Source organism: Tetrao urogallus (assembly GCF_951394365.1).
Source record: "Tetrao urogallus genome assembly, chromosome: 9".
In the NCBI taxonomy this organism is placed as follows: domain Eukaryota; kingdom Metazoa; phylum Chordata; class Aves; order Galliformes; family Phasianidae; genus Tetrao; species Tetrao urogallus.
In genome coordinates, this window is record NC_136822.1 from 7,087,295 (window position 1) to 7,115,011 (window position 27,717).

A 27,717-nucleotide genomic window follows, 5' to 3' on the forward strand; every position below is an offset into this window, starting at 1 on the left:
TCAGCAAACAAAACAAAACACAAATGCAACGCGGGATCAGTGCAGACATGAAGCTGGCTTTCCACAAAATTAAATTCAAATTCACATAAAAATTAATCCACACCTTCCCAATGCCCGCGAGGCGTTGGCTGTAATGCCGTAACGCTCATTTGCAAATCCTACACAAATCTAGGGTTTATAAAACTTGATGATGTACTTTTCCTGCAGAAAACCACATCACTTTTGTTAGCTACACTGCATTAAGGAAACCTCTTGAAGCCTCTTTGCTGAGGTGGGAGAAAGATGCTGCAAACAGGGCTTGCCTGCATCAGAACCTTTTTTGACATACGACTGTATTATAAACCTGGTCAGCTCTGGTGCGATACAACAGCAGCTCTGCTCATTCATTCTCCTTCTCACAGAGCTAGCAGAGTCTGGGGTACCCAGCTGGGTTCGGCAGCGTGCCAGGATGACTTCTGCTCTCTTGCACAGTGCAATGCCTGCTGTGCAGTCTGGCTCCGCAGAGTACACTTTAATTTCAGCGCAGAAGCTTAGGTGACACGAACCTCTGCCTGTCACCTCCGCTGTGCTCCCTCATAAATCACCATTATAAAAGTACAGCTGACCTGGAGCTCTCGCTGCCTGTCCTCTTCAGGCTGTTAGGGTTGCGGATGAGTTTGTCCAGCATGTTGACAATCTGTCCAAATTTAGGTCTGTCGCTGCGTTCCTTCTGCCAGCAGTCTAACATCAGCTGATGGAGAGCAATGGGGCAGTCCATTGGGGGTGGCAACCGATACCCTTCCTCAATGGCTTTAATAACCTATAAATGGCACAATTAGGAAGACATTAGAGAACATCAGACACTACTCTCATCTACCATCTGACTGTCATTTATCCTACGGCGATCTGAAGTATGGAAACAAATTCGCCATTAAATGAAACAATATGAAAATTGCACTCTGAATCAAGCAGTTGGTGGTCTCAGTACTGCCATTTCTCCTTAACAATTCAAAACTAAAAGGGCAAAGCATCCAAAGCAGACATCAGATACAGCAGGGCAATGTATCACTAAAGAGCACATGGGATAAAGGAAAAGACAAAATAAAAAAAAGAAAACCATCCTTGACATTCTGAAGGTTGGCAGATCTTTAACATCTGTCAGTTTTGGGTAAGGTACGTTGAGATGAACATTTCCCCATCAGTCCTAGGGGACAGCAGATCACCTCCCTCCACCCTCCCCTCTTGGGCTAGTCCATCTTTGTCACAGGCCTGTAGGTACTCTGTAGAGTACCTGCTCTCTCTCTGTTATGTCCTGAACTGCGCAGATGGGGACCCTTTTTTGCAGCTTTATCAAGGAAGCTTGCTTGTGCATCTCATACTTAATAGGAGCCAGAAAAACTGCAAGGTGAAGCCATTTGAAACCCTCCAAAGACTGCTCCGGAGCTCAGTACTCTGACGGCTTATTAGCTCTCTCAGGAGAACAGGACAGAATCAGGACTCAATTCTGAGACAACAGGGCAGAAGCTTTCCAACTTTAATTAATTAATGAGAGCCTCACAGCAGGTCTCACCAGGAGACCAAAGACCAGGAGTGCATAGAAACTGAACTGAACTAAATTCTTTCATTCTGGTCTTGTCCATCAGTAGCTAAAATCCACTGGGAGAACAGGATGCAGGATATGCTTGCACTATGACTAGCTCATCAGAGACCACAAAGAAAGTGCTTCTCACTAATTCAGGAAGTAAGATCCTTTTTGCAGCCTCCTGATTTAAAAGACATCCAGAACAATTTAAAATCCACTTCTGCTCTGATGTGAAAAGCACAGCTCTCACTATTGTAAAGGAAGAAAGTATGGTCTGTCTACGCCAAGTACTAAAGAGTGGATGCAAAGACAGTATTATTGGCTTTGACAGCCCTGTTCAAACTAGCTTTTTGAAACTTCCAGCATTGTACATTAGCAATGTGTATTGGCCTAGTACGCTAGCTCTGCATTTGCTGCACTGAGGTCCTCTGGGTTGTGTAGACATGCCTGATATAACTCAGACACATCTGGTGTTTTATTTTCTTGCTAAGTCTTGATGACTTCCTGTTAATAGAGGAAGGCAACACTGGGTGCCAGAACAGACATTTCACATCAGAAGGAAATTAAAATTATATCCTCCTGTTTAGATTAAATGCCATGCACATCATCTAGACACTCTTTGAAAATGTTCAGCTCTACATAACAAAGCAAATGACTTGTCAAATCACTTAATTGCTCTCATGACCATATATTCAGATTAACATTTCCCTCTTCCTTTGTATATTTGTAAATCTCCTGGGAAAAAGTATTATGGATAATCTATGCCTCATTTTAACTGCTGGGGCTTTTTTTTTGTTTTTTTTGTTTTTTTTTTTCATTTTAATAAAAATTCTATTAGCAGAAGCTTATTAATAGTGTTATTAAATACTCTTCTGGAATAGAAGCCATTGTGTACAGTCCCTCTTGGAATACAATGAAGTAGTCCAGATGGTACGCTTAAACAGGACATACATAATTTAAGAATGGTCATTTAGGAAAGCTGCTCCTTAATGTCCTCGGGGGGCACCTATGCAATTGTCGCAAGGATGCTCTGTCTGATAATCAGAACTGGATTTCATATATGTTGTTTCAGATAATAAAATTCTCTCCAATAAAATCCTCTCCAGGCATATTTAGGTTTTAAGAATTAACCATTATTAGGAAGCCCTATTAAAATTCAAGTGTTTGTTTGGAATAGACTTTCAATAAAGTTGAGATTTAGAGTCAACGTTCAAATTTTCCTTCCTTTTGCAGTATTATGATTTAATAGTTTAAATACATTCCTTTCCTCCATTCTTCTTTGCCTTACCTATTTGTAGGTACGGCCCTAACTTGAGAACCCCCTATTCCCTGGACATAGAGGAGGGATGAATTGGAGTATTTGGAGTATTCAGTGCAGTATTTATATACTGGAGTGGTTCCCTGGCAAAACAGGAATCCACCACTCATGATAACCTTTTAAAAACCAGGAGTAAATGTCTTGCAACTATGTAGCAAATTAACATGGAAGAACATCAGCAGACATCTAAGGGAAAAGGCAAAGGCAAAAGGGAAGAAAGGGAGAGAAAAGGAAGAGGGAGCCCCAGAGGAAGACTCACATCTTGATTGGACATATCCCAGTAAGGTCTCTCTCCATAGGACATCACTTCCCACATGACGATGCCATAGCTCCACACGTCACTAGCTGATGTAAATTTACGGTAGGCAATTGCCTCTGGTGCAGTCCACCGGATAGGAATCTTGCCACCCTGTAATAAATAAAAGAAACCACAGGCTAGTGAGTCGCTGACCCAGTAATGTGCACGGCTGACACTGTTCTACAATGCCATTACAAATCTAAAATGGCTTCCTGCACACAAGTCCAGCATCCTTCTTAAAAAGGCCTTTCCTTCTTCTTTGCCATAAAACTGTCAGATACAACCAGGAGGCAATGCTGCCCATCTGTTTTCTTAAGCCACAAGGAGGGGAACCAGTAAATTGTTAAGTGTATTTTTATCAGTCCTCTACTAGATCACTGCTTAGGGCTATATTGAAGCATGAGAAAAAGACAGGGATTTTACAAAGTATATTTCAGAGATTTGGTTGACAAAACAAATAAGTATATGCTGTTAATTACTATTTCCTTGCTTGCCTGTCTGGCCTGTTAGGCCTGTTTCAGAAAGAAATGGGATTATAAGCGTTCTGTTTTTCAAAAAGTTAAAGAGAGGATAAACTGGGAAGATTTATGAATACCGTGGTGTTTCCCATGGGCAATATCCCAATTCCTTTTAGAGAAGTGTGAAGGCAAGCAAGCCTCTGGGCTCTCCCAGTCTGGCTAGGAGGAGCTCCAGACCAGACCACACTTTCAATACCTGCTGGAGAGAGCTGCCTTTTGCTACAATACTTCATTTAAAAAGATAAAAATGCTTGGGCACCTGATCTGGGCCATTGAGGTCCTGTACTCTTTGAAGAGGAACTTGCTCCATCCAGTTTATCTGATTTTGCCTCAGCTGAGCAGACCCCAAGCCAGAGATTTCTCCTTTTGTTTACGCTAGCACACAAGGTGTTTTTAATTGAGCTTTTGGTTTCCTGCTGTTCCATTTGGGAAATGGCTTAAAGCGAATAAAGTTTTTAGGGTTTTTTCATTTGCTTTTTTGTCTAAGTTTATTTTGATCAGCTTTTTCTCAGCAATCCTGTAGACAGTTTTTATCCATAACTGAGTGCAGCATGTGCATACTTAATGGTTTACTGTCCCAGTAACTCTCAAGTATTTAATATGGACTTGTTCCAAAGGCAACTGAAACCAAAAGGTGTCCTCCTTCTGGCTCATCAGGCCCTTTGTGAATCAGTTTCTAACAGTAAGTGCCTCAGGGGGCTCACTTTAATGAGCTATACTGCTAATGTGGAGAAAAACATACCATTCTCTTAAGAAGGAATGTTTTAACAATTGCATTTTACTGCATTATCTCTGGTTATGAAAAAGCTCTATTCCTCCTTTCAGAAACAGATGCACAGATACTGCTTATACGTGGCTGTCATTCTAAAAACTGTCAATAAGTTCTTTTTATTTAGCTGCTTGAGTACAGTGGAGTTTATCCAAAGCTTCCTGATCCTTCATTACTGATAACACACGAAGACAATGCACTGTAATGCAAATGCATCGATTCCCTCTAGTTTACTCAAGAAATAACATAATACTGTATCTGCACTCACTGAATTCAAAGGGAAGCTTTTCAATCATTTCTTTCTTGCCTTTGTACCTTTTTTCTAAACTTTTATTTCCCTGAATTCATCTTCCCAGACCTCTGCTTCTGCTTTTTCCACTTGCCCACTCTTATGAGTGAGAAACATCAAGGTTGGCCAGCATTTAATACAACATGAGTCTATCATTCCCCATAATGAATGTGAAACCATTACAGGATGAGTGTTGGAATTAAACTGCAAAATGTGAGCACTGCAAACAAACTGTGCTAGGGAGAACAGATGGAGAATAGTAGATATGTAAAAATGAAGAAAACAAGGAATTTTAAAGAGAGACTTTATAAACTCTGACTCTCTTTTCCACAAACATTTTAATTACAGGGATATTGGCACAAAGCTGGTAATGGTCAGGTTGTTGTTTTGTGGCCAGAAGTACTTGCATTAAGCACTATTCCACGTGCAGCATATTAAAATGTCTTAGCAGAATTAGTAACAGTGGGATGCTGAAACACAGGCAAAACAGGAAAGAAACAAACAAATAAACAAAAAGTGAGGCAAAAAAGCATGTACCAAATCTACTCTTGGGAATGCAGCCCCCATACTTTTTCCAGCCCAAATTATTTGGGGTCAAACCAAAGACCAGCTTTGCAATGGGCAAAAGTGGATTTTTTGGGGGATAGCATATCTGCCCTTGTTGTATTAAATCTCAGTGAGACTACACACTTGCAAATTATGCATGTCTGTAGATATCATAAATATCACAAGAAGGAATAGAAGCCCAAGCTCTAATTCCTGGCATCAGATTCTTGTCACAAACTCCAAGCACACTAAAAAAAACAGAGGAGCACATGGGTCATATTCTCAGCGAAGAAATACCAATGCAGCCACTGATGGGGCAATAACACTGCATCAATTCATGCTAGCTATAGAGTCCGGACTGATGTTTATTTTTATATTCCAGTATAGGTTTTCATTTATGACTGAGATTATTTTAAAACAAACCACTGTTATCTCCCACACAGTCAGAAAAAATATCAGTAGGCAAGAAAACTCACAGGGCATTTCCTTCCCCTCCTTACCCGTGTGGTATAAGCTGCCTCAGGGTCATCTTCCAGGACACGAGACATGCCGAAGTCAGACACTTTGCAGACCAAGTTGCTGTTGACCAGTATGTTTCGAGCAGCTAGATCCCGATGCACATAGCTCATGTCAGACAGATACTTCATTCCTGAGCCGATGCCACGAAGCATTCCCACCAACTGGATTACTGTAAATCTGCCATCATTCTTCTGTACATGGGGAAGGAAGAAAATCACAGAGCATTAAGCTAAAAGCTACATTATTGCCACTGCTGAAATTGGCAAAGAGCATATCTCTGGATCCCCATCTTATCTCAAATAAAATGCAGTTATTTCCTCACTCTCCAGACTGGTGTCCATAATTCACCAGTAAAGTACAACTCAGAGGTTTTGTCACAGCTTCTACTGATGCGGCATCCGGTTTGCAATACATCCAGTTTTAATGAGCCTACAGCACTGCAATGCTTTCAGAAATGGAACACATCAAAACTGTTCCCATTAAACATGGATTATTTAAGGGCTTGCTATTTTAAACATCTTTAAACATCACATTTGTTATATATCCATCGACATTACATTTATTCTGTATTTTGATAGGAACTGTATCAGCAAAGAAACAGAATTTTCCAAGTACAAACATAATTTCTTTTAAAATACTGACTTTTCAGCATCCCTTTGTAAAACAGAACCAGAATAAGAAAACAGAAGACAGAAGATGCTTCCCAGTATAAAATTTCCTTGGCTTATTATGAAGAAATCACCTACCCGGAGGAAGGCATCCAAGGAGCCGTTCTCCATGTACTCGGTTATGATCATCACCGGTTTACCTAGAGTGCGGAAAGAAAAACACAATTCCTTGACCAACACTGATGTTAATGGGATAAAAATGGGTTGCACATTATTTTACAGCCAAGACACCTGTCCTGCACAATCTAATTTAATTTGAAAACCACCAAGCTCACGCCTCAGCTGTGGGGAGCAAATGAATAAATATTACAGGCTGGGGACATTAAAATGGCCCCATCTGGAAGGTTATCTCTACAGATGACTCACTGACAAGGTCTTCAACTGAAGTGGCTCCTAGACTCTAAGGAATATATGAATTGATAATCAAGAGCTAGGAAACAAAGATCTGTTCAAACCTGACAAAGATCTTTAGTGTAATTAAATTGCTTGCAGAAAAGAAAGTCTTCCTTTTCCAAAATGAAATTCATGAATGCTTTGGTCTACCCGTCTCTTTCGAAAGATCAACGCTTTAGGCAAGTTAGTAGCTGTCAGCAGCTACAAGGTACTCGAAGACAAGGAAGCAAAACACAGACAATTCCTCTCAACTTTCCCTGTCTCAAATTTGTATCGTGTATCTCTTGTTATTTATGAATGAGCCAAAGCCATTTGCTTCATGAAGTCAACCACGGGAAAAATGATTCAATGAAATGTGTCATATGTGGGGCACAGAGCTTCAGCAGCATTCAGTTTTCCATGCTGCAATACAGAGAACCAACTCTGGGCAATCCGATGAGAGATGTGATGCAAGTTTGCTAACATGGAGATGCTTTCTAGACATTCTGCTACCTAAAAATAACACCAGATATATAAGTAATGCTTGATGTTGCCTTAAGAGCTTTACAAAGTCATATGATGCTGAAACTGGAAACAGGTACATACAAGTAGCACTAATTATTTAAAGGGGTTAATTATAGTCCATATTCAGCATCCGGACAGTTGCAAAAACAGGTCTAATATCAACTCCATTCTAAAATTGAGTAGCAAGAGATATAAAGAAGTGATTTGTCAAAGGCACAATGGCAAACGCACAGTCCCAAGACAAACACTGTCAAATCCACCTGAAGGGAACTCCAGGCTGGCACAGTAGCCAATTGTTTGCTTCAGCTATCAGAACTATTGAGTTTCTTCCTACATAAAACAAAGTGCCCAAGAGAAACTTAGCTTTGGTACTTATTACAGCAGCATATTTTGGTCACATGCAAACTGGCACGTTTGCCTATGAAATGCTAGTCTGGTAGCTGAACCCTTTCTGATTTGCATGAACAAAGCAAAGGAGAGATAGTATGACATAAAGCAAACTATTCTGAATGTAGGGCTTAGTGACCTTTAAGGAAAGAGATGTGATAAAACAACATCCTTCAGTCACCTTTGCCAGCATTCTTGGGTAAAAAGAGAAAAAACTCCAACCAAATCTGCATACGTCGCTGTTTCATTTATCCTTTGCAACTGTGACCAGAACCCTTCCACTGAACAAATACAGCTAAATGAGTTTTAATTAACCTTCCTCAATCAAAAGGCACTATGTCAACACAGAAAGGAAGAAAGGGAGACTCTTTCAGTGCATTAACACGTAATTTCATTACTCAGGCACTTCTTTAACAGAGTGCAGGGAAAGAGAGAGGAGAAGTTACCATCAGTGAGTCAATTATTAAAGTACTTGACTAGCAGCCAATAATGTATTCATGGTTTTTTGCTGCCTCTCTCCCCTCAACCCCCATCCACTCCACTATTTATCTCACTTTTTAATTTTCAGTTTATTAAATGCATTCATTTATCACAGCATTCAGAAAACCTATGGAGAAATTGAGATAGATGCCTTCTTAAGTAGCTCTGTTTACTGAACACACCAGCTCTGAGGTAAGCAAGCCGGCTTGGTGCAGGAGCAGTGCTTGCTGTGAGCAAGGCAATGAAGCGTTCCTGGGTCAGGCTGCCACCTCCTCAGTGAAATTTCTAATCATTTTAATCAGTGACAACTGCATTATGCAAGTACATTTAGTCATTTATAACTGCTAGAGTTGAACAGCTAAGGGAGGGTTCAAGCTAGGGGGGATTCAACATAAAAATTCTCACATTGCCTCTTTTACAGAGGAGAAGGAGCACTAATGTCCAGAAACACAAGTGGTCGAGTAAGCATTCAGATCTTGCTTTAGCAGCAGCTTACAAGCCTACTGTTTGCTTTCTTTGCTGCCCTAGAATGAGGCTCTATATATTCAAAGGGTCTTTCAGGATTAGCAACCTGTGTGAGGTTTTGCCAACATGCTACCTAGTGCACTTGGAGTACAGACAATAACTACACCATCTCAGTGGCACTTTATGAAGTCACACCCGAGTGCATCTGTCTCACAGGTGTATTTTCAGTTCTACCCTGGAAACAGAATTCGGTAAGCTCTGCCACTCTTTTTCTAAGGCAGGGTTCATGGCACAGTGAATGATAACAGACTTAAACACACAGACAAACACACACAAAAAACGAGAAAAGAAAAAAAAAAACCTAAAAAAAAACAACAACACAAAACAACCAAACAAAAAAGATCAGCCAGGTAATTCTTACAGAGAATTATCACACAGTCAGAGAAAACAAATAAGCAAGTTTCACACTAAAACAGACAACTTCATTTCAAAGGCTTGCTCCTTACATCTGTGCTTTGTACCTTAAACACATGACTCGGTAGTTTTGTTTTGGTATTTTTCTCCCAATTATTTTAAATTCTTTGCTCACCATCTGCTTTTGCCTATCCTGTAACAATCAGCTCAGGCTAGCAAAGATGTGAAAGATGCCTGCTTGGCATAGCAAGAAGGGGAAAAAAAGCCAACCCCTACCATATTAATTCCCCCTACAAATCTTCCACAAGCTGCCTACAGATAGAATATCAATTGAAACCATAAAACCATTTATAGCTGACAACAAGATTAATGACTTGTCCTGCACTGATTTCCTCCTATTAGCTATCAGTGGATCTGTTCCATCTGTCACTTCACAGGAAAGACGGCATAAACAAACAACAATAAAAAAGAAAGAAAGAAAAAGAAAAAACCAACCACTCTAATTTCCCAGTGACTTCCAAATTGGCCTTGTCATGAAAATGACCTACTTACATTTAGTAACAACACCTTCCAAGTGGATGATATTGGGGTGGTCAAATTGTCCCATGATGCTGGCCTCACTCAGGAAGTCTCTCCGCTGTTTGTCAGTGTAGCCAGCTTTTAGAGTCTTGATAGCCACGCAGATCTCTCTTTTTCCTGGAACTTTCAGTCGTCCACTGCATACTTCACCAAATTCCCCTTAAGGAAAAAGCCACAAGAATCCATGGTCATGAGCATGAAGCACGCACTTTTATTGCCAAAATGTTACAGCAGTTCATTCTGGGGAACTGTCACACAAAGATCAAAGGACCTCACATTTCCAAAAGCAAATTTAAAACTATATTTACTGCAAAAAATGCAAAAAGTTCTGGCACTTACCCACACCAATAACTTTCTCAATCTTTATGCAGGAGGCATCAATTTCTTTGGCAAATTCCCTCACGGCTTGATTTGGATCCTCATATGTAAAAGGATCCACATATGTTCTGACACCTGCAAGGCAGAAATGTTTTATTTGAAGTCACTGATCTACATGCTGCTGAACACAGAACATATGAGACTGAAGTCTTAATGATATACAACAGCAAAAGTCTGCACAATAAAAGTGTACAGTAAGCCAGGAATGACTGATTAGAGAAGGAAGGACTTAATGTATTTTTCCTCAGTGTACATTTTTTTAATTATTTCCCAATACTGACTTGATCAGGCTTTTGCCAATAAATTAGTTTCATAAATCACTGCCATTTTAAGAGGCGATCAGTCTGGCTATACACCTGTAAGAATAAAACACATCACATTTCCCTTTATGGGAATCAAGCAATTCTAAGACAGGTCCTAGGGTTGGTACACAGATGACTGATATGGAAGTAGGAGTAGCATTCAGTCATGGAATGAAGGCAGCAAAGCTCACATCTCTTCTCCCGCAGGACCGCCTCTTGCCCATCCAAAACCTGCCTTAGCAAAATATTGCGGGGAAAAACCATGTCTAGACAGCACTAGCCAGGAACAGAAATATTTCAGTGGAAATGAACAATGGAACAATTTCGTGAACTTTTCTCCCAACTCAAAAAAGTTTTACACAGATTCTTCTATTTTTCCTGTTACTAAAGCATCTAGTTTTGAAAGAGGATGGATGCAAGTAAGGAAAACAGAAACACATTCATCTCAAGAGGAATGTCATCCCTTATTTGCCTAACATCAGAACATGGGACATGTTTTCTGAACCAAATCAAGAATAAACAAGCACCACTGCCTTTTACCTTGGTTCAAATGCTTCTCCTCATCTGCCTCTTGTTTAGCCTTACTGTATTTGCTGCGCCTGTCAGAACAAAACAACAAAAAAAGGGCATTACAGTTCAAATATCTTACTTTGAGACAAGCTCTGTCTTCTTGACCTGTTTGCACACGACAGAACCTGTGCTCAGCAGCTTCCCTACAACAGCTCATGACACAACTTTCCAGAGGAGTAACAGACTCCTCAAACTGCTGTTAGTGGCATCAGCAAAGCATCAAGGGAAACACAGACCTCTGTATTTGCATCTCACATTTAAACAAAGAAAGCCCGAGTTCCAGCTACCTTCTCTTCAAATGTACATTTGCAATGCTGTGCAAAATGGGTGCTAATTGCTTTTTAGCACTACCATATATAGATCAAGCCGTTACAAGGGAAGTGTTTTGGTAGACTGATTTTAAAACTAATTAGGCAAATGCCAATACCAACACCCTTCTGCAACTGCAAATTTAAAGAAGGAAGCAGTCTATTAACATAGAAATCAGGATGGTGGGGAAAAAAAAACACTATCACAAATGCAGGTCCAGAAGAATTGTTTATTCTTTTAATCACTGCACAGTTGAAGAGATGAAGAACTCTGGTTGCAGAGCTCTTCTGATAAACTTGAGTTGGATACAATAATGCAGTACAGTATGCTAATCCTATAGATTATTATTTTTACACTTACACATATGGTTTTGTATCCAGTTATGTATTTAATTAGTTCAGCTTTAAACATCAATGGACAAGTTGCATTCAGAAAAGTTAACACAAGAGGTTAATCTGATAGGGAGGATATTGAGGAGCCAGTTCCAACAGTTGTGTACTGAAATTTGAAGCTCTCCAGCCTCTAATGGTAAGTAAGTAGAGATATTTGATTTGAGGTACTCATGGAAAATTCAGAACCAGGCATAAGAACAGACACTGACAAAGAAAAGGCATTGCTGTTGCTTACTCCTCAGCAAGCTTGGTCCACTCTAAATCAGAAGCAAATCAGACCCTAGTTAGCTACTGTCAGGAGTCTGGGCTGGAGTGAAGACAGAAAGAAAATGGAGAAACCAATCCCCTACAAAGGGCAGTGAGACTGGCACTGCCTGCGACATGCAAGCTGCTGCCCAGGGTGGAGCAGGAGCCCACTAGGCTGCTGGGGTGAACTGGTTAGGCCTCTGAAATGGGTCAAAGAGGAAAATGGGAGTGGATGAGAGAAAGGCTACCAGCAGATATAAGTTAGAAGGGGTTAACATTTGGAGAAAACACATGACTTTAACAGTCTCAGTTTCAGCAAATCTTCCAAGTTTCACTGTTCCCCTCCTGCCAGCAAAACGCTTCTGCCCATTAGCAAGAAGCCTCCCCTTCCTGCCCTGCGCCTGGCCTGCGGGAATGGCAGCTTCCCATCGCTCTCAGCTAACAGGCCACGTCCCAGCCCTCGTCTCTGCAACCTTTTGGTGCTGGCGGTTAAATAAGACCTACAAATTACTCACGAACAGAAGGAAACAGATTTGGTTCAACATACTAAGACTACCTGATGTTTGAACCAAGCCTTACAGCCCCCAACAACATCAACACGCCTTGTGTTCAGACATAAAAATGCAAGTACACATCCAACCTTAAGTGGCTGGGAGCTTCTTATCTTGATGAAAGTCAGTTAAACACAAATGGCTCCAAATCACAAAGAGAGCTTCATTAAAAACCACCCTGGATCCAAACACCAATGTAAACTATTTATTTGCCTGAGGACTTGCAGCACTGGTGCAACAGAGCTGAGCAAAGCAGGACTGCTCCCCGCTACTGAATGGAATAAGGAGGGCAAATCACACCAAGTGCCACGCAAGGCCAGGTCACTAAGAGGACTGCAGAGATGAGACTGGTATAACACAGCCTCAGAGGAAAGAAAAAAAAGAAGAAAAAAAACCCTCAAGATTCTGCATTTTAAGTAGGATCCCTTCAAATTCATAGTATTACTCTTCAGATACAGATGGAAAAACTAAAACACAAGCAGGTTTGCACGAATGTGTTTTAAGGATGTGAAGATGCTTTTAATCTTATTTTTCACTAAGATGGTCCTAACAACAGATGAAAATAACTCCCCCATGAAAACCCAAAGAATCCAAAGTGCAAAAAGCGGAGTGAAACAAAGGGATTACTGTTCAAGCAATATAATTGTAGCTTATTAACTTTAAATAATGCCTTCCAAACTAACCACCTACTTCCACTTCTGCCCCTGTCACCTGGTGACCTTTCCTAGCTGGCCCACGGCAGGCTTCTCCTGTCTGCCATTGTCTCCAGGCTGCCCAGCCTCCCGTCAGCCTTCGTCCCCACGCCATGGGGCAAGCGGGCAGCTGCTCGGGGCAGCTCACCTGAATGGCAGAAGGGAGCCTTTGTCACAGGCTTGAATTCCCTAATTACAGGGATTTGGGTGGTGGTGATTAAATAGAGGTATTCAGGAAAAGAACACAGAGGCTTTCAGAAGCTGCAGGGGTCAGAAGCATAAGGAAACCTACAGGTGGGGCCTGGAGATACAAAGGGGGAAGGTCTGTGCCCAGCCAGAGGCTATTAGCACACACTGGGGTGAGGCAGCAGGGAGCCTGTGTGCCAGCCAGCACTGCACTTCCACCTTCCCACCCAAAACAAGAGAGCTGCAGTATGCAGTGCTCAGGCACCTGGCTGGTGGAGCATGCTGAGCCAAAAGCAGGAGCAAAAGGCAGGCATTTGTATTCAGCTACCTTTGTGAAGCACATGGTAAAGGAATCTGTCACGAGAATTTCTGATCGAAACTTCTGGATGGCCAAAGGATTCTGTACAGCCAACTTACTCCAGTCAGTGCCCTCCAGCAAGTGGCTCTTACTGTTTTACACTTCCCCAAAACTTCCTTTAAAACTCTATTTTGAGTACTTCAATTTTATTTCTTGTTCCTGTAAGCGTAGGACTTAGAAATGTTTGCACTCCTGCTGTATCATTCTGTCCATTTTAACCTCAGTAAACTTAAACATTGAGGCAGATTAGTTCTCACATTGACACAAACAGGTTAGAGGACAGACCAAAGCAGCTTGAGCTGCCTGAAGGCAAAGTCCTTTGACAAATTCAGTTGAAAAGATGAGTTTTGGGATTTGAGTAATTGCTTGAAAAAACATAATGCTAAATTAGTAATAATAACCCAGGGTTCAAAACTGGACATCACCAGCATATGTCCAGTTCCTACATTTTGCACACGGATGCAGAGAGGCCATGTCTACAGGCCAAAGCACCATTCTGATTGCACAAATATGACTTCTAGGTCATGGAAATATTACAAAATCTCCTCACGGGGACTTTATAGACAAAGAAACATTTTCTCAGCTGAACTAATTTTGGAACAAAGTATAATTATTTTGCTATTAACTTCAGCTGGTACAGGAACATCATGAAATGTCCCCAAAGCGCACACCTCTAAATGACATTGGTAAAGTGGTTAAAATCATTTGTGTAAAAGTGAATATTAAAACAGATTCTGTTTATTGAGAACTACTTACAGCTACTGGAGAGCAGTGTATTGAGGAAGGCTATTAATTAACACGGCACATTAGTATGCACAGAGCAGTTTCACTGCCCTAGTATTTCATTCCTCTTGCTGTCTTTCCCCTTCCATAGCCTCCCTGAGACCTGCCAGTAAAAAGCTACGGGACATCTCTGAATCCATTACCACCAGACCACTTCTGCCACCTCCAGTGCCTGGACCAACCTTACTTCTCTACTGCTCACCTGCTCTTCCTCTTTTTTCTTCTTTTTCTTTTTTGTCCAACTTAAACACTTGTGGGGAGAGAGAACCAAACAGACAGCCTGAATGGAGAGAAGACCTGGTTGAGCAGGCACCCCTCCAGCAAGTCTGTCAGCTACCTGGCTCCTGGCAGCCTTTCCTTTGACAGCTTTATGGCCAATACTAAAGAGAATCAACATGAGGGCAAGGGGTTGACATTTCATTTTCTAAGAAGTGATCCATTGAGGGCCAATCACCAAGCAGTGTTTATCAGCCTTGAGAAGTGACAATTTTTTTATAGGGGGAGGAGGGAAAGGAATCATCTCAAAGCAACTCGACAGGCTCAATTCTCCAAGGTGGCGACTCATAATTAGAAATCCAATGTATCCTGCTATCAATCCTGCCTTAAATAATGAAGTGATCAATAAAAGCAAAAGGGAGATTAAGTCATCAAGCTCAGTGATGCTATTTTCTGTTGCAACGGCTTTTAATAAAACTGTCTCTCTGCATTACATTTTCATATGTTCTGCTCTTCTTACTGCCAGCATGGAGGCTTTGAGGTGAACACCCACAGAAAGCTATTACAATGCTTGACTACATTCCAGATATTATAACCATAGTGACTTAACTGCTCTTTAAGTCAATTTAAGGTAAGAGAGTAAATCAAGAGGAGTTTGTGCACATTTATAGCTGATGCCATTAAACTGATCATCAGAGATTGACAAAACTTGTGTCCCTCAGATCCCACGCATCAGATGCAGTAACGATATGTCCAATTTTATCTCTGAATTAAACTGAAGCAAAATCATGCTGATCTTAAATGACATTGAACACTAAGTTGAAGACAGAAACCCACTGTGTTTCTGCTACACTGTCCTCCCACTTGCAGGGCTGCTCCTGATGCAGTATTTGAATGTGGGGGTGCGAACAAATACTTGGTAGATTATGGTTCTGCTTTGATCAAGTAACCATCGACTCATTCTGTTTACTGCCTATGATACTGAATGACTGTAGCTTCTGTTTTACATTCATTTCCCCACACACTGGAAGGACTTACCCAAAGGTAATATAGATTCATACAGATTATGAGAAAATCACAAGAACAGCAGCCTGATAGCTTAGTTCACAACAGTGTGGTTGTTTATTCCCTGTGTACCAGGAGTCAGTCCAAAAAATCTACTATACCATACCCATTAAACTTAACTTCAAATTACACTAACCACAAATCTCTAGCTGGCTTGATTCTCAATGCCAGTTATTGGAATCAGCTTTGCATTTCAAGAGCAAATAGAGCTGGAACTATTGCTATTACATCACATGCACTGTGGTACAAATGTTGAGAAGATCAAAGCTACATGGGAGAAGGCTTGTAATGCAAATGTACTGTTTATGATGCTAATCAAAGAATTTAGCTTTGTTTGGAGGAGACAAAAAGCTCCCTCATGAAAGAAATAGGGAGAGAGAGAAGCTTAAGTTCTTACCTCCTGCTGATGACAAAGGCTGCAATGAGAATGACCACAAGAACAACACTGCCAGCCACTGAAACAAGCAGCACTGTGGGATTGGTACCATCGCCAATGATGGGGGAAGGAACTGGAAACCAAAACGATAGCATTAGTGTCAAACAAACTCAAAAAAATCAACCTAGGAAGCACTCAGTGAGGTTTTCTGTCCTTTGAAGGCAGTTTATAGTCCTACTCAAATCTACTTTCAGACCTTTATTATATAGTCATTTGACACAATTTTCCAAGAGAGCCCTAATTAGCTGAGGACACGATGTTTGATAATGATTTTGGGAAGCTCAGTTCACTGGGAACAAGGACTCATTCTCCTTCTTTCTTTCGGTGTTGCTCAGAGGGTATAATGGCTATTTCTTTTCACCTTCCTAATTGCTTTTCACTGTTCTCTTTCTTTTTCTCTCAGTGGGGACAGATGATCACTCCCCAACTGATAAGAGAATAAGTTATCTTAAAATGTCTTCTATCTTCCTGCTGGATTGATTATTTTCAGCTGTTAACATCCTGAAGGATGTTGCCACTGACTGGCATGACCTTAAATAGATTTAAGCAAGCCCGTTTCCAAAATAATGCAGGCTTGGTCACATCGCCTGCCTGACACTGAAAGTAAACATTCTGGGGGGAAATCTGCATGTTCCCTCGACAAAAAGAAAGGCTGTACAGACAACATAATTCAAGCATTCTGTCTCTACACAACCGTGCAAGGGCAAATGCAAGTACGAGAGCTGATGTTGGACATCTTACTGATCTATGCCAATAGCTTGCAAAAGTTATTAGATGCTCCAAAAACATGTGCAAACATCTACATTTACATTTAACAAAATAGGTACATAAATCTCTCCAGCATCGATGGCTTCTAAATATTTACAGAGCTCGTGCCTCCTCCTGCCACACGGAAGCACTGTCATTGTTAGTGTTGAGAATATATCCGAATGGATGTTTAAGGTCAGATTTGCCACATTTTTAATAGTCATGTGGCCATGGAGGAACGCTTTCCCAGAATAAATATACTATAATCTAGGCAGCCAACACACTAGGAAACTCTTCGTATGCAGCTCAGTTACATTTCCACTCTTCACTCAAGGAAAAGAAAGACATCAGCAGGCATGTTATTACCTGTGTTAGTTGTGAACTCAAACGGCCCACTGAAGTCTCCGTATCCTGCTGCTGTCCTGGCCCGCACATGAAATACATATGAAGTTAGGGGGTTCAAACCTTTGATGTCAGTATTCCTGGAGGCTGTCTTCACAATGCGATAGCTGCGCTCGTTTTGGTCCTAACAAGAAAAGAACACAGTGGTGATCCAAGTAAAAATGCCTCACTGCACCGTGAACCATGGAATCCCACTTCCTTGCCAAAAGGATGATGAAAGAATATGAGTAACAACCACGGAATTCTCAAAATACGTCCCGAGGGCTGCTGCTGTCTGCCTTGCTCAATACCCCCAGCACTGAGCAAGCCAAAAAAGGAGTGATAAGATGGTAGGTGTGATGCTCATATATCACTGATTACTTAAGAAATCACACAATGAAATCCTTTGGAAAACAGCCAAGCTTTCAAATATGAGCCTCCTGATGAGCAAACATTTTACTCATTGGCACTCTCTTTTTCTTCCTACAAGCCAGAAGCCATATAAAAAGACTGATAATAGATTAAATAAAAAAAAAAAGGCACAGAAAATGTCTTCCAGAAAGCCCAGACTTTAAAATTATTTCATTTTTGTCTGGAAAATCCATCAAAAAATGAATTAATCTACCTTCCCTGAAAATCAGTTGCCTTTTCCTGTTTGTGTTAGGGAGGCAAGTAAGTGATTACCTTTATTAAAAGGAAAAAAAAAAAAAGTATGCATGTGTGTGAGAGAGAGAGCATGCGAGCAAGAGCAGGAAATTGTTCACTTTTGCAAAGGACCTTCAAAGAAAATAGCCTTTTCCATAGTTCCATAGCTGAGAAGTTATTTGTAGGAATAACTTCTCCTTCTAACATGGAAAGTATGAAGAATGTAATTTTCTTTCCTTATTCTCTATTAAAAGCCATCCAGCCCACACCATCACTTTGAAGCAGAACCTATTGGCAAACAGATTGTATTATTATTATTGTCTTATATGCTTCATTATTATACTTCTGTCTATGATGTAAAACTAAAGTCTCACTTCTGCCCAACATTATTGATTCTCATTATAAACACGCTTGCTACAAATTAATTCCTAGGTAAGAAAAAATAACAAAATATACTCATGCCATACAGCTGCAACAGCTGATGAGTCTTATTATGTCAAGCAACCATTCAAGTGCATGAAATCCTTAATTGAATGTTACTAAATTGAATCTAGTTGGTTTCAAATGATGGAATTCTATCTGGAAATAACACTGAAACTGAACAAAGTAAAAAGTTCTCCCCAGATCCAAACAGAACTCCTTGTTTGTCTATTTTTTTAACAGTACCTTTTCATAGTATTTGACTTCGTACTCCAGGATGACTCCGTTTGGCCTGTCAGGTTCCAGCCATGCCAAGGCAACACTGTGCCTTGTTATCTCTTTAGCCTGGATCAATGCAATTGGGGATGGTGCTGACAAGGAGAAAAAAAATAAAAGAAAGAAAAAAAGCAATAATTTATTTTTAATGAGGCAAATTTTTTTAATTGCAACATAAGCACTTTCAGAAACTGTTTTTCTTGTGTGGGAGTTGAAAGTATTTAGTATTTTTCTTGTTTTCTCCAACAAAACTGCATTTTATTTCTAATAAAGCTCGTTCTTGGATTCTGAGTGATACTAGACAGGTAAGCTTTGGACTAATGCTATAGTTTCCTAAGCAGCATGATGTTTATGGCAGGCAGGTACAAACCTCCACAAAAGGGTGAAAGACTAACAGATTCTGCCTTATTTTTTTTAACCTTTGCTAGGCACAGTGCACAGACTTGTCTTCATGTTCTGGTCCATAATGATTCTCCTCTTCCATCTCCTGAAATTAATTGGCATTACTTGATTAGCTATTCGTTCTACAAGAACTGTGAAATTTCTGAAGTACTAATGTCCCTCAACCCTGAGAAAAGTTTGCCTCTGAATTAAGTAAAACCAGAATAAAGCTGAACATGCATGAATTTAGAGCCTCCCACAAAAACCAGGAAACTCATCTTTCAAAGAGTCTGGGCCACTTTGTGCTTCCTGATTTGCCCTTGTGCCCTTGTTTGTATACAGTGTCTGCAAACCAAGGCCAGATTTTGGCTCTGATCGCTCCTCCCTTGTCAGAAGATATTGGAGATCAGTCCCCATGCATGAAACTGGCATAACCTGGTCGTGCCCCATGTGATACCATATGGATGTGATGAATAAAAAAAGCAGGATGGCACTGACAAGGAGAAAGGCTGCATGATTTCTGGGAAAACTCTACTTATCAACAAGCTTTACTCAAAGATCCTTTAAACTGTATCTACGTGCAGTAACAAGGGCTGCAACAAAGATGATAATGGAAAACATCTCACTGTGCACCCTGCACTTTCAATAGAGCCCCCACTAATGCTGAAGTTCAGGTTTTTGGCTGGTGGGAGGACAATGCCATCTCCCTTTGACTGTGACAGCAGCAGGCTCACGGCTGTGCTGGGGGAACAGGTTTTCCAAAGATTTATGAACACGGCTGCCCCTCTCTTGCTGTTGTGTTGCTGTGTGGTCACGTCTCTGGCCAGCTGTTATCAAGCTCTTTTGATGCTGACAATAGCTGGTATAAATGGCAGAATCCCCAGGGATAAGGAAGGACATTCATGAAATTTTTAATCTTATCTAACAAAGCTGTCCTGTATAACCAGAGATTAGGGGTCTTCCTAAATTGAATATATTTATTCTTTTGTCTCTTGAAGCTGGAGACATATTGATCTTTTTTTTTTTCTTTTTTTTTTTCCCCCATTTTTCCCTTTCTTTTTGTTTCTTTTTCTACCCTGAACTTTGGGACGAGAATCCATGAAAGCGTTAAAGAGAGCAAAAAGTATCCTTGAAACACATCTCCTTGAAAACTATCTAGAAAGACAAATAAATAAAACAGTCACAATAAATGAAAGGAAAATTGAATGTTGAAAGCCTCAAACCTACTTGACCATATCAGACAGTTCTGATGGAAGTGAAAATAACCAGCAGACGCCACAAAGTCACAAAAGGGTGTCTCCTCTTGATGTGAAACCATCAGGGAGCTGCTTCCTGATTTACTATTTGACAGTTTGGCATCTCTGTTAGAAATGCCTCCAGAACCTTTCTCTCTTTTTTCTTGCCTGTCTCTCACATGCAAAGGCAAATACTGGCTGACAGAGGAGACTATAAACACAGCCAACAGGGAGGATCCAGGTGTGCTCCATCAAGCTGTATCTGTGGCATGACTGCAAACCTCCTTAATAATCTCACAGATCCTCAGCAGAGGACTTTTTTTTCCCCCTTGCAGTAAGAACACTGCTCAGCTAATAAATTAGAAATCGGGTTTGTTACCCTACACCACACATGACATTACTGATAAACCAACCGGAGAGCAATCTGCTTAGTTAATCCGTGCTTCATGCAGGGCAGACAGGCAATTCTTTTTACCAAGAATCTTCCACTTATGCCATACTGACCTCAAGATTTGCAAACAGAAAGTTCACTTTCCTTCCTTCATCCTCTTTTTTACCCTCCCCAGTTTTCCATTTCATTTCTGCGTGCTTTTAGATTGGAATTTACCGAATCCTTCAATATTGGGCTGGTAAGTGCTGTACGAAAACACATTGCTACTCTGCTGTAAAATGGCCGTTTACCGCCCAAGAAAATATATTAACTTCCACTCCTGGTAGAAGACGATCAGGTTCATAGTTTCAAATGTGCTTCCTCGTATCTCTCAAAAATGGACAGCTGATGTGAGGCACTACTCCATACAGCAATAAATGTGCTTCTGGCCTCTGGGACAGGAAAGAGCTTGAACATCAATTCCTTTCTAAATTCTCACTATGAGAATTGTAAGAATGGCCCTACTTTCACCTTCCTGTGCCTTGCATCTGTCAAATATTAATCATTATGCAACTTTATCCTATTTTAAATCTATTCTTCTGTCTCTGCTGATGACCAATTTCCTTCCCAGTTTTTGTTTTGGCTGTATATCCTGATTCTCCATACACTGCAGAAATCCTCAGTGTTGAAGTCCAGCTATGGGACAAAGGAATATATAAGAGGCCATCTAGGAGGCCGTCAGCATTTCTGCAGTACAGACCTATACTGGTCTATCCTACAAAATAGCACCTCAAGGATCTTGAGGAAATGGGCTGATTAACCACAGTTACTACAGTTGTTATTTGTGTCTTCCATGATCCACCAGATGGCCAGTCAGTAGAAGGCCACACCAGAAGACAGGCCTTCTTAGAGAACACCAGCTCTGGGTCTCCTCAGTCCTCTACACACAGAAGGCCTCAGCAGTGTGGTGGACAAACAGGACATCACCATGCCAGCTCATCACAGCAATCCCTGCAGCAGGAACAGCCATCTGCATGAGCTCATGCAAAATATTTACATTCTTTGTTCTTCTGCCTTATACCTTCAAATGGCCTTTTAGGGATGATGTGAAGATAAACGTGTAACAGATTGTAAAATGATTCTTTGATCACGAGCAGAATCAGAGGCAGAAACTTCTCTTACATGTGCATGGACAACTGTTCATTACAGACACACATTCCTACACAAAACACATTGTGGACAGCCTGACCCAAACGAGCAGTGTACGCAACTAAGACGTTCACAGTAAGATCCCATAATACTTTTCCCTTCAGAATGGAAGACCTCTTTGTCTTTCACCTTTTGCGCTTTCTTCTTCCCTACTCCCTGATATTTAGAAAGGAATACTTAGCAAAACTTTGTTTCCCAACCATCACTGCTTATAACAGCAAATTATTCTACTCCACACGTGCAGGCAGAGTACATAGCACAGCAGTGCCACCAGAGCAGCCCACTTCCCAGGGAAGAATGATGAGGCATCTTGGTATTCCAAGGGGGTCCCCTTGAACAAGCAGAGAGTGTAACTTTCTTAGTTCAAAGCTCAGCAGTTCCTCTCCCTCAAAAAAAATCCACTCCCTACTGATGTGAATGTTGCAATTTTCTTTTATCTACTTCCTCAATAACCTGCCATTAAACACCTACTAGTAGTTTTATTACTGCAGTTCTGAGCTTGTGGCCTACAGAGAGAGAAAGAGGCACAGATGTACTGCAAAAACTTCACCCAAATGCCATAAAGTCATATCCCAAGGCTAGTAAGTGCTGAATTATAACCGTTTTTGAGGCACTTTAAAGGATGGAAATGGCAGTGTCAGTTTTTCATTACCGGTTCAAATTAAGGGCTGGGTGGGGGGGGGGGAGAGGAAAGAAAAGAGCTAACTAACTAAATAAATGAATAAATAGATGCAACAAAGTCTCTGGCATGTAGGCCATGAGTGAACACAGCCCTTTATGAAACTACACAGAACACAAGTGCTCGCACATCACAGATACACAATGCCCAGTCTTCTAGTGAAGATGCCTTCTTAACCACAGCAGGGTTTACTTTCCACTCCCCATGATTTGAATTTAAATGGATCATGTTTACTCAAGGGGTCTTTCACTGATTGAAAAATATACCCACAGTTTGTACATTATCTCAGCTAAATTCAAATAACATATTTAAATTTAATTACTTGAAGCTTAGGGGTTTTCATGCTTTTCTTTTTTCCCTCAATTGCACACAACAACACTTATTTGTTCTTATCAATGGCCATGTGCTTTGTCAAGCATCAAAATTAAATGCTTGAAAGCACTAATGATGTTACTGTGATTAGGGGTTTTTACCTTCCAGGGTAGATACTAAAAGCCTGCTCCATTATTAATTACTTTATAAAAAAGAAAGATTTCTGAGAATCTCACACTGAAGAGAAGTCCTTTAGAAATCAAAACAAGAAAATAAAAGATCTTGTACTAATTGGAACAAAGCATTTAAGGAAACCTGGCACATTCTGTGTTTTCTCTTCAAATATTTACTTTGCAATACCGTGGGTTTTCTGCACGGCATTTTGTAAATTATATTACCAAATAATCTCACAGCAGGAAAAGGATATACAGCACAGAGAATCAAATATGTTTTTAATCGGTTCTAAAGACCACGTTCTCCAGGCCAGATTCTGACACTTCTTTTCATGTAGGGAGCCACTTATTCTCCTAACTGCCGCAGTTGCTTTAAATCAAGTGTGGGCAAAAGCACCCAGCCCCTCTCAGCTACACGTACCAGCCTAAATGACAAAGAAAGCAGCTCTGCTCCTTCCAAAAACCCCAGTCCTCCTTCTTACCGTGCCCAGGCTGCCCACCCCACCTCCTGCCCAGTCAGATCAGTACAATCACTACTGCACCCCTTACTGGAGCACAGGGGTGGCGGTGCTCCCACCAATCCCTTGCAAACAACACAGAAAATTTTACCACGACCAAATTTCCAAACATATGCATAGCATATGCGTAACCCACATACGCACATAAGGATGAGCTCTCGGAAGGTTTTCACGCTTGTGAACCTGTTTGCACGCACAAAGCACATCTGAGGAACTGAGCTGGAAGCTGGCACCATTCCTTGCTGCCGGATGACAGCTACACGACTCTCTGGGGTCCAGCACAACTGCAGACTGGATGTGCTCTTCAAAAATGAACCGTGTACGTATCGCAATTTTGTTCATTAATCTCTGTGCATACGTGGAGCAAACATTTGTACAAGCGATAACTGGGCCAGGACAGGATTTGGAGAAGGACTCAGAATGCCAATCGCTCAACTAAGCCACTGGAAGCCTCCCAAGGCTTTCCCTAGCCCTCTGCCTTCCCAGCGCCTGCCTCTCCCTCCCCAAGGAATGACAACCGGCAAGGAACCGCTCCCAGCCTGCAGACAGGGACAGGCCAGGAGTTGGGCCAGCCCTTCCGAGCCTTGGCACTTAGAGCACAGACTTTAAGTCTGCACCACTGGAGAAAAATGCCCAAGGTTATTCACCCACATCTGACAGCCCTGGCTGCCAGAATGTGAAGTGATGTGACAGCTGAGCTCAGCCTCTTTCCTCAGCCTCTCTAACCAGCCACAGCATTTCTGCAACCACACCTTCCTTCATACTAGACATGATGCTGCTTAGGAAAAGGACCAGCTCAGCCACAGGACTCCCCTACAACATCTTCATCCCAAAACACATCTTTCCTTTCTTCCAGATTCCACCACACAGAACCTTTGAGCTCTAAGAAAAACAAGTGACAAGCTCTCAGACTTAGGGACCAGCCCACATCACTTATGTTTATAATGAAGTATTCATAAAGGAAGGGGCTAGAAAATGAGATTTTAAAGACTGTTAACACTGCATTATTACGTTTTAAATATTTCCTCTATTTTAAAGTTTTCATTTCTTGCCTCTCCCAAAAGAACCTGCACTGCAAATCGTGCCAAACCACAAAAGCTGGCTCTGACTTGCATCAAATCGAAAGCCTGCAGAAAAACCCAGGCTGTTAGCAGCAACAAATAGTAGCAGTTGAGAATTATTAGAGTGCTGTATATTTACCATCCTACTCCAGCTTTAGTTCTTGGAGGCATGCAGCAACTGCTGAGGATCCATAAGGAGCACGGCTATTTTCTGGGCTGTGTGTGTCAGTTTTAGCACCAGAACTACTCTCATTTTGATTAAACCCACTATAGGAGCTGAGGGCTGACCACAGTTCCCTATGGATCACATCAGAAACTGCATTGAGATGAGGGTGACGAAGACTTTGCACAACCAGGAGATGACTTGCCCTGGCTGCTCCCTGCTGGAGACCAGCTCTTGGCACCAATATCTTTTCAGGTGCTGGCCCTCCAACTCTGAAGGCCAAATCATGACGTCTGTTAATGCAATGCAGGCGTGGAGTAACTCCAGAGATCTGAATCTGCAACCCACAATTCCAATGATTGCTTTCAACCAGAAGACTACAAAATCTACATAACATTTAGCAAGAGATCTGTATTGAAGCTCAAGTACGGGGTCTGTTTAGTCTGAGAACTGTTTGTTTTCTTCCCACTAGCTTGCTAAGAAATCCTGTTGGCATGTTCTGACAAGGATAACTTAATAGTTGCCAACAGAAACATGGCAGAATACTGTGTATGCGTTTCCTGTATGTACAAATGCCAGTTCAAAGCAAACAGGAAAACAAGGCTTTCACTGGAAAGCAATTTATAAAAATCTGCCTGAACATTACAATCACTTAAAAATCAGCAGCATTTCTAAATGCTTAAACTATAATGATTAAAACAAGAAGGGCGAATGTACTTTGTGCTGTAGATTGCACTAAGAAATTCTACTGCTATAAGCAATTTGTTAAGATTTGGAATTAGTCAGCAGCTTTCTGACCTGAGCAGGTTTAGAGCCTCTGGTCACAAAGCAGGTCATGCTGCTGTTACTCTTCCCTCCAGCTGAGGTTAGAATCTGACCTGCGATAAACAAAAATAAATTCTGTAGCCTCGAGAAGCTAACAGGGATGCTCTGCTGCATTACAGGGGATTGAGAGCAGTAGAGAGAAGGGGCCACCCAGCCCCGTCAGAGATTGCTGGAGCTCTCAGAGCCCTCCTTTAGGACCTGAACCAGGCACATATGTGTAAGCAGGGTCCTGTGACTCCAGTCAGGGCTGAAAACTTTTGGGAATTACTCTGTTATTTCCCAGGCACAGGTCCAGCCAGCACCTGCAGAAATCCCCAGTGCTGGGACGCAGCACAGCTCTGCGGGAACCTGAGCAAGAAACAGGAGCCAGTAACCTCTAGTCATTAAAACAGATCATGATGTTGGAAGCAGGGCTTTCCCCAGCCTCTCAAAACACCTGGTCTGGAGCAATCTAACCACTTACCATCCCCAGGGCAGTTCCACCTCACCCACACCATTTGCTGCTCCCCTCAGAAGAGCAGCAGCCCCAGGAGCGAGTCTCACCACACCCCTTGCAGCAGCCTGTGCTCCCCCCGTGCTGCTGGGTGGGATGGGGACCTGCTGAGCTGCCAGGACAAACCAAACTCCTTCTCCAGCTCCTTCCATGGGGAAATAAAAGCTACCAAATCAAAGCAAGGATGCATGAAAAGCCCTCAGTTGATGCCCATGTCCTGTTATCTAAGCCATTCCTCAAGTCAAGCAAACACCCAACTACTGCTTCTCTTTCTCCAATCCTTCTGCCCACAGAGAAGCTGGGACATGTCTGCGTATGCTTCAAGAGCTAATTGATGAGAGAAGTAACGCCATTCTTAAAGTCTGCAGGATCAATGAATTTACTTTCTGCTTCTCTGCCCTGCAAATCTCTTGGCTTGTGCAGCTGTTCAACCTCATGTAATAACACATCAACAATCAATGAAACGATACTGAATATTGATTCTGCTCCTATCAGTATCCCACAGGGACAACCCTTCCTCTCACATAGTGAAGGACAGCTGTCATCTGACGCTTCATGCCTATACCTGTTGACAGAACCCACTCCTGCTCACTGCTCCTTTTTCACGCTCACACCGTGCCACCAGGCATGAGCCACTAAGGGGCAAATGTGGGACTCATTACCCAAGGCAACAAATGTTAATGCTGTTCTCTTTCAGTCTCACACAGTTACTTCTTACTTTGAACACAGATATCCAGATGACGTATATATGTATTAAATAACTTCCTTCATCGCTCATTCTCAGCATTAAGAATATTAGATTCTGTAAAGAATAGCCTTAAAAGCTTCTTTGAAATTCAGACAAATAAAAGCCTCTGCCCCATCACTTACATGCTTTGGAAATACTGAAGCATCTTCTCAACCAAATAAATAAATAAATGTTATGACTCATTCTCCCAAAGCAGCATTTGCTATTTTAACAGATAGATTTGGCCACATTATCTCATCCTGGCTTCCGAAGTGCGACAGTAATAGCAGAGTTAGAATTTGCCAATTGGGTTTCTCAGATCAATCACCCACCATCCAAATGCCAAGAACCTCTGAGAGAGAAGCATGAGCACTTTGCTCCCACTGTGATACACCACAGTGATGAGCTCCAGCAGCACCTGTGGGCTGGATCCCAAACGTGCCCTCCTGAGCCTGCAGTTCAGATGTCCTTCGTGGAGGACACTGCTCTGACAGCACCTGAACATCCACGGCTCTAGGGTACTCCGTCAATGATCCTCTTCTTGAGTGGAAGAAAAGATGCTTTGTGATTTTGGAAAAGTAAGGGGCATTAACGAGCGGCACACCAGGTTCTGCTGGGCCTTCATACTCACTGCTCTTCTCACAGATACACTCACCAGAACTGAACTGAACCCACCTTCCTTCACTGCAATGTGCAGACTTCTCAGGAAATTAAAAACCATAAATAGAGCTGAAGAGAAAGAGAACTATATTCTGCACACAGTGCTGCTGGAAAGCCAAAGCTACCCCAAGTTTGTTAGGAAAAAAAAGAAAAAATAGATGAGGGACAAACTGGAGAACAGCCTTAAGCTTCCCAAAACACACAAATCCTGAAATTAAAATCTTAGCTCATGGTGTCAGTAACTGATTAC

General features: G+C 41.6%; 1 protein-coding gene across 1 annotated transcript in view; it reads right to left on the minus strand.

Annotated features, from left to right (window-relative positions):
• The window catches only part of EPHA4 (EPH receptor A4), a gene marked incomplete at both ends in the record, with an annotated part of 88,747 nt that overhangs the window by 2,359 nt on the left and 58,671 nt on the right, over positions 1–27,717 (minus strand). Inside the window, 10 exons of the mRNA XM_079539667.1 lie at positions 606–799; positions 3,139–3,288; positions 5,800–6,009; positions 6,565–6,626; positions 9,682–9,867; positions 10,048–10,161; positions 10,929–10,987; positions 16,154–16,265; positions 17,306–17,465; positions 18,632–18,756. Coding sequence (XP_079395793.1) covers positions 606–799; positions 3,139–3,288; positions 5,800–6,009; positions 6,565–6,626; positions 9,682–9,867; positions 10,048–10,161; positions 10,929–10,987; positions 16,154–16,265; positions 17,306–17,465; positions 18,632–18,756 — 1,372 coding nt within the window. The remainder of the gene's footprint in view (positions 1–605; positions 800–3,138; positions 3,289–5,799; positions 6,010–6,564; positions 6,627–9,681; positions 9,868–10,047; positions 10,162–10,928; positions 10,988–16,153; positions 16,266–17,305; positions 17,466–18,631; positions 18,757–27,717) is intronic.